The sequence below is a fragment of the Pelecanus crispus genome, chromosome 14 (assembly GCF_030463565.1).
Source record: "Pelecanus crispus isolate bPelCri1 chromosome 14, bPelCri1.pri, whole genome shotgun sequence".
NCBI classification, from domain to species: domain Eukaryota; kingdom Metazoa; phylum Chordata; class Aves; order Pelecaniformes; family Pelecanidae; genus Pelecanus; species Pelecanus crispus.
Window position 1 is genome coordinate 1,276,525 of NC_134656.1, and position 7,672 is coordinate 1,284,196.

The following is a 7,672-nucleotide window of genomic DNA, read 5'->3' on the forward strand; positions in this document are numbered from 1 at the left end:
TTAGCCGCCCCTCACCGTCAATCCCAAAAGACAAACAGAAGCGGAGAAAGGCCACGGGAGCAGCCAGGTACAGCTGCTTTCTCACAGAGAGAGGACAGGCACAGCGAGCGGGGCTTGCTCAGGGCTGCGCTCATCCATCTCCGTCTCAGTCCAGGACAAACTGTGCGTCCCGAGTGCCCCCAGCGCGGGGCTTGAAGCTGCTGGTGAAATCCACCCGGGTTCCCTTTGAAGCAAGAGGATTTTTAACGAGGGGAAACTGAAATGCAGATGGGAATGGATACGCAGCGGGTTACAGCTCCTCCGGGCTCCACGCGCTGCCAGCGGCATGCAGGGACCCACGGAGGGCCAGCAAGAGTCCTGGGCACCTACGTACCCTTACGCTTCCAGGCTGAGCGCAGCTCGTGTGGGATTTTGCTCTTTTGAGAAACAAATCCAGTGTCTGGAACCAAAGGGTTAATTAGAAAAAACGAAGGGCTGGTGAAGTCGTGTGAAAAGTTGCAGGGAGGTCAGTGGGAAAGGGCTGCGGGATGGCGGAGAGGGCTCTGGCACGGGCTCCCGCCTGTCAGGGCGGGTAAGCACCAAATGCCTGACTTGTGATGTTACAGAAACTTTCCACTTAGGCCTTCCTGCTATTTTTAACTCTTCTCCCAGCCACCCTCAGTAACCCCAGCCCCACCAGCTGTCGAGACTAATTAATTCCCTTTTTTTATCATTTTTTTATCGGAAAAAATGAAGTTCCACTAATCCATCACGCAGCCGCTCGCCTCCCCCCCACGATATCCTGACACGTTCCAGGTTTTCCTCCTGCTTCGGCTCGTGCCTCTGCAGCACTGCAGCTGTACCTGGCTTCCAGCTAAAACCCAGGCCCCGGGGCGGGAGATCCAGCCCCTTTTGTTGCCCGCACCACCACCGGTTTGCCGGGAGAGTGTCTGCTCATCCCAAGGGATGATATTTTCATGCAAAATAACCCTCATGTGCACGTGAGGTGTGGAGGAGCTGAGGGGCTGGCCTGCACCTGCAGCGGCGGGACCTGCTGGAAAGGAATGACGCTGTTAACAGACGTCTCTGTGCCAAGAACAATCTGTATAGGCAGTTGCTGTAAATAAACGTGCGTATGCCCGCTGTTCTGCACACAACGACGTGTTTCGGGCTACGGCATGCTTGTGATTTAAACACATTTTTTCTCAGGTTTGTACTCCTGGTCAGCGAACAGCACAGAAAGCCGAGGCACCTCAGCAGCTCTAAATCATTTGTGATTTTTGTGGTTTGTCCTGTCCCGTGCAGGACCCCGCTGCCACGGGACAAGGGGCAGCATTAGGCCTTCAGCCTGCTGTAGGTATGGTGGAAAATAGCTCGTCACAGCTGGCTGTTGGTATGCTTCAGCCCACAGACTTGGCCAGCCTGGGTCTGTCCCCGGAGAGGAGAGCCCGGTATTCCCGTGATGGAGCTAGCAGGGCCTTCTCCCCATCAACGCTAAGTGAGGATTCGCCTTACGCCCTGTAATTCTTGTACCCAGTATCAGCACAGCGCACACTGCTAAGCAGGAGCGGGGATTCCCCACAACCTCCACTTGGGAAGTAATTAATTACCAGCGAACCTGGGCAGGGAAAGAGCAGTGAGAAAGATAACAAAGATTTGCATTTTTGCTGCCAGCCAATGTATTTTTTTTTACATACGAGGGAAACGGCTGCCCATCTTTGTTCTCACAGAGCGCTGGTGCCATTTCACACAACCAGCAAGGTGGCTCTAGATGGGCAAGACCTGCCCTGACAGGGATGCTCCTCGCGAGCCTGCCCCCTTCCCTCAGTTTTGTTTCCCAACTACAAAGTGAAAACAACAACAAAGTAAGAGTCAGTGTAGGCACAAAGGCCTCGAAAAGCTCTGCTGGTCCTGCCTGTCCCCGGCTGCAGCCGCTAACAATCTCCCCTTGCAGGGAAGCCCAGAAGAGAGATGAGATGTGACCAAGGCTGACAGCACGTCAGCATTAGAGCTGCGGCTAGTTCCTAGCTGCTCTTAGGCCAGACCACGAGACCCTGCAGCCATCTTCCCAAGCAGAACCCAACGTAACTGTGGGGTTACACCCCGGGCTGGGTGTAGCTTTGACAGTGACATCTGTGGAAACGATGGGGTAAGGTTATTAGCACTCGGTGCCGAAGACTCGGCAACCCAAGGCCACAGAGAAAGGGCCGTACATGCCCATCGACCAGCCTTACTTCGGTCTGCGGAGAAGAACGTCAGCAAAGATCAGCTCTCTTGGGTCTCTTGCACTCTGGCAGAGTGTCTGGATGCTTCTCTTCAGCTTACCAATCTCCGCTTCCAGGTCCTTAATAATCTGAATGAATGACATTTCTAAGAGTTATTTACGTTGCAAGAGAAGCAGAAATTACAAGTTTTAGAGATTGTGCAAACAGCAGAGCTAGAAAACATCCCTCCTGCAAGTCAGCCCCTAACAAGCTTCCTGAAATTCCTGCTGGACTGCTCGTCCTCAGGGTGTCCTAACAGCCCGCTGACTCCAGCGGAAATGGAAGGCACCGTACCCTGCTAAGGCAGACAAAATCCTCACAAAGGGCAAGGGCTGAGGGTGGCTGGCTCTGCTGCACCGTGCTGCTTCTTCCCCAGCTCGCTCACCTCCCTGTGCCTCAGTATTTCCCGTCGCAGAACGTGATTGTTTATCACCATCTGCTTCAGGCCATCCTGGTGCAGCAACACCTCCTGTGTGGGTGAAGAGAAGAAAACCAGCTGAAGAAACTCCACAGCGACCACCAGCATGAAGCCCTGCCGTTGCCAATGCTGGCCATGTCCAGACACGTCATTCTTCAAGAGAATGATTTTTGCTCGAACAAGGTTTGGGTTCCAGCTCTAGAAAGAGACTGTTGTTGAGATTACATTGTGCTCATTATGGAACAAGACTGAGGAACTCAAGAGATCCAGTCCAGTTTTCCAGGGAAAGCTTATTAATATTGCTTGGGTAACTTACATCACCTGTGCTTACAAATTCACCTGTAAAAGGCCACAGCAGTTCTGCATCAGAGCAGGCTGTAAACGGAGTCAGTAATTAATATTTTCTTAGTGCTCTCAAGCTGCTAACCCAGGAAAAGTGCTAAACACATCATGCGAGCAGGAACTGTGCAACAGGAGTTCCTCCTATTTTGGGAAAAACGACAGCAGTCCCTGCTCTGTAGTGCTGCATATAGTTTAATTTCCTCATGAATTTATTACAAACATATGTGCGCTGCCACAGCGATGTCACAGCCAATTAGCGAAGCAGCTACCTAAATAATGTAATAAAACAGGGACCATAAAAGCAGGGTGAACATTGGGTCACAGTGCGCTCGCCTCCATGTGGCAAACTCTAAGGAGTGAGTCTGAGAATATTTCAACACCTCAGACTACAGCAGCAGCTCAGAAGCGCTTCTCACGTACCCTCCCAGCTTGACAAACAGCTCCAGTAGGGCGTCAGGAGGGGAGCAGCGATGCTCTGTTACTCTTTGGGCGCTGGCTGCAGCGTGCTGTTGCTAATGGGCAATGTGTGGCAGCCCCTGCCTTGTCTCCCAGCTCCCAGAAACTGATTCCCCTTGTTGGGATGTCACATGAGTTCCACAAACCTCCACGACTTTCTGTAACAGCGCCTCTTGTTCCGCTCGTGCCTTCTCTTCCAATTCCTCCAAGACGGCCTTCCCCATTTCTTCTGTCTTGTCTATCTCCTCCTGAGAGCGGCATGAAGCAGTGCACAGAAAGAACAGGAGCGTTAGGCAAGATAACCATTGCCTTCCTTCCTCCCCTGCACTCTCCTTCCTCCCTGGCAATGCTGCAGGGAAGGAGAGGTCTCAGCACCTGCTGTTGCTCCTTCAGGTTCTGGATGCTGCGCTGCAGAAGGACTATCTGGACGGCTTGTTCCGGATACTGCTCGTCGATGTAGGTCCGCAGGATGCTGAGTTCATCCTGGAGAACCTCTACCTTTGACGTGACTTCATCCAGCTGCTGCTGTAGCTCTGATTGAAAGTCAAAACAGAAAATCTCAACCCAGGGGTTCCAGAGTTTCGCTTCTTCACTGAGCTAAGGAGTCTGTCCTGCATTTGCCTGAGCCCTTCTCTCTACAGAGATTACACACCCCGTGGGGAGTGGGAACGGCCACCCCGTGTCAGACCACATTGACCAGACCCTGCCCCAATGGGACGGTGCAAACAGCTGCCACGGAGGCGATCCTTCCCACCGCCTGAGCGCGGGCTGCCGGGTGCCACGGGGCCCTCTCCCTCCCGACAGGCTGATGGGAAGATTGTCCCCAGAGAGCAAACGGGATTCATTTTCAGAAATGGAATTGTTTGACCCTTATATGATGAACACAGTGTCCTTACCCTAAGAAGATGGAAAGCAAAAGTAACATGGTTGTATAGACTGCGCTTCGTAGTAATGTGGGCAACTCACTTCCCAGATTCTTCTCCATTGTTTTCTCCATCTCCTGGAGCTCTGCCCTTGCTGTATCCAGCCGCTTCTGATTGACGGTCTGCACCGCTGCCTTCACCCTCTGCGCAGGGAGAAATCCCGTCACTGCTCATTCCACAGAGCTCTGAAACGTTCCCCCGCACCATCCCTGACCTTCCTCTCGTGCTGTTGCTTGCGTTAGCAGCACAGAGGAATCCGTCACTGCGGCTGGTGCCAGCTCGTGCACGGGAGCCGCTCTGGGGAGCACAGTGGTGCTTCAGGAGCCAGCTGGAGCCAAGGACATTATGAAGCAATGGATTTGGGCTGTTACAGGGGTGACTACTCTTGCTTGGGACAGTTACAGTCAGGGTGCTCTCACAGCTTTAAAACACAGGCACAAAACAAGAGCACTGCACAGGATCTCTGGGCGTCAGAGAGACGCAGGACGGGGGCTGCTCCAGTCACGCCCGCTGCAGTGGAAGGGGCCGGGCAGTGCCTGGCCCCTCTCCAGCACTAACGAGTAACGGGAAGTTCTGCATTCTGCTGAATTGGGTCTGTTGGGCAACCCTAAAGTCTCACCTGAAATATTTCATACTGCTGCAGCAAGACCCTTGCTTGCTTGGCAGTGCTGTCATCAGCGTGCTGGACGTCCTTAATCAGCCGGCAGTTGGTCTCTGCCAGGTGGGCACTGCGCTGCTTCAGCTCCTCGATGGCGTTTTTCTTCAGATCAGTCAGATTCTACAGGAATTTGTGGATTAAAGCGTTGCGGACTCCACCAGTCCCACCTGCCTCAAGTTTTCTCAGCATCGCCTGCTGTCCCCAGGACATTCCTGTCCCACAGTAACAGCAGCCACGCTGCCGAGGCACTGACTTCCCCCATACAGCAACCCCGGCTCCCACGTTCCTTACTGCCAGCCGCAGGATCACCGTCTCTGTTAAAACCATCTTTCACCTACTAAAAAGCTGTGGTCACGTCCTCCACCTCAACCTTCTCTTTGCTAGACTGAGAAAATCTGATACCGACAGTCTTTTCTAACAGGTCACATTTCCTAAATCTCATCCCTCCTACTGCTACAGTCTGGACTCTCTCCTGGTTTCTCTTAATTTTTCGTGATAGACAATATCAAGGTTAGATTTCACCAGCATTAAGCAGAGCAGCATAATTACCTCCAGTGTATTAATAAATAAACACATGCCATTTTGCAAGACAGAGTCAGACCGCTAGAATTTCCTCCATAAAGGCAGCCAGGATAACTGTATGGATTTGCTACCTACATCCCAGCACTGGAGATTTGTAGCACATACCGTGGCAATTTCGATCTCTTCCAAGGTTTTAGCTAATTCAGCCTTCTTGAGCGCTAATTTCCTCTGACTAAAAGTTCGGTATTTCTCTTGGGATGATGATGTCTCCAAAGGCAAGGGTGGTTTTTTACTCAGCATAAATGCAACTGGTGAAAGAAAAAAAGAGGTGTGTTTATTTCACAGTCCAGTTTCAACGCCTTACATCTACTCTCTCCTGTCATATGTGGCTGAGGGAAATATGAAGAACTGAGAGACTGAATTAAACCTTCTGCGGCCCCAGCAAAAGCAGCTCGCAGGAGCCGAGCCTACAAAGCGCTCCTTGGTCTTTTCTAGTTCTCCCTCTTTATTTGCAACATTTCCCCATGGGTAATTTTCTTTTTGTGGCTTTTGCTGAACATCTCCCAGCAGAAAGCGCTGGGTTAATGCAAAAGCGGCACCAGTGGGCAGGGACAGCGGGGCGGTGTATGAGGGAATCTCTCCCAACCTGGCGTGTTCTTCTCCCCTTTCTTCTTCTTGTCCTCATTGGTGAGCGGTGGCAAAGTCAACCTGCGGGCCGGAGATTTCCTCTCCTCTGCTTCTGTCTTCTGCCATTTGCTGTAATCCTAAACTCAGCACGACATAAAAGATGGGGAGTCGAAGGAGGTTTGAGAGCAGAGACCTCCCTGACGTGACCCACAGTTCTGACTCCCCTCCACAATTCCTCTGGGGCTTCCAGGTGTCCCTTGGAGCCCCTTATCAGCAGCAAGTCCCAGACCTTTCTGAGAGACGCCGCGTTTATAACCACAGTGCTGTACATGCCATAAACCCCACGGGAACAAGAGACTTACTGTTCTCTTGAACTCTTCCACGCTGCTCGGAACCGGGCTCTGTGCATCCATCTCGGCACAGGCTCTGGAAGGGAAAAGCGTAACCCAGGGAGGAGGCCGAGCCCCGCGGCCCTGTCTGTCCCCCCGTGGACAAACCACGGCCCCAAAGAGGCCCCAAAGCCAGCGCAGAGGCAGCGACAGCCCCTGGCCCTTAGTGAACCCCATCTTCACCCCCCTCCCCGCCCCACGGGGAGCCCCCTGCCCACCCCATGCCCCGCGGGGAGTCCTCCTGCCTGTCCCCTTTGGGGACACCCCCCGGCCCCCTCCTTTGTCCCATTGGGAGCCCCCCTGCCCCCCGGGGACCCCCCCTTTGCCATGGACCCCCGGCATCCTCCTGCCTCCCCAGGGATCCCCCCGTACCCCCCTGGTCTCCCAGGGGTCCCCCCGTACCCCACGGCCCCCCGGGGATCCCCCCCGTACCCCGCCTCCCGGCCCCGGGCCGGTCTCCATGGCGACAGCAGGCGGGTACGGAGACCGGGCGGGGCCCGCGCTCACGGGAAGGGGCGGGAAGGGCGCCCCCTGCCGGCTCCGCTCCAGCACCGCACGGCGGGAGCCCGGGATCCACCGGGGGGTGGGTCTGGGCGCCGGTGGGGGCTGGTCCGAACCGGACAGCCCTGCGGCCCGGGCCGTGACACCGGGGCTCGGCTGCCTGCGGGGCCGCTGGGGCTGGGAGAGCCCGGAGGATGGCGGCCGCGGCGCATGGCGGCAGCGGGCACGGGGCGGCCGCCTCACGGCGGCGCAGGGCTGTTTCCGGCGCTGCGGGCGTTGCCGCGCTAATGAGCACTGACCCGGTCCCGCCCGCAGGAGTGGGCGCGAAGCCTTGCGGGCCCGGAGGACCGGCCGAGTGGGTGCCCGGTGCCGGGCTCACAGCGGAGCTGCGTGGCGGGCGGCCGGTGCCGGGCAGGCCGCAGGCCCCGGGTTAGGCCGCAGGCCCCGCTCGGGCCCCTGTTACCACAGCAACTGGCGGTGGCGGCGCAGCCAATGGGAGCGCGCCCTGCGGCGGGCCCGCGCGCCGCGGCGGCAGCCAATGGGCGCGGCCCCTGGCGGGCAGCCCGCGGTCTCCGGGGCAACAGGGCCGCCGC

General features: G+C 55.7%; 1 protein-coding gene across 1 annotated transcript; it reads right to left on the bottom strand.

The window, feature by feature from the left end:
• Window positions 1–954: 954 nt before the first annotated feature.
• Window positions 955–7,040, bottom strand: C14H20orf96 (chromosome 14 C20orf96 homolog). Its single transcript, XM_075721195.1, has 12 exons — window positions 7,011–7,040; window positions 6,912–6,921; window positions 6,552–6,613; window positions 6,209–6,326; window positions 5,728–5,870; window positions 5,002–5,160; window positions 4,426–4,525; window positions 3,835–3,992; window positions 3,606–3,707; window positions 2,629–2,712; window positions 2,214–2,332; window positions 955–1,033 (listed from the first exon to the last, which is right to left on the bottom strand). Exons 1-12 carry the CDS (start codon window positions 7,038–7,040, stop codon window positions 955–957), a joined length of 1,164 nt encoding a protein of 387 aa, XP_075577310.1.
• Window positions 7,041–7,672: the final 632 nt, after the last annotated feature.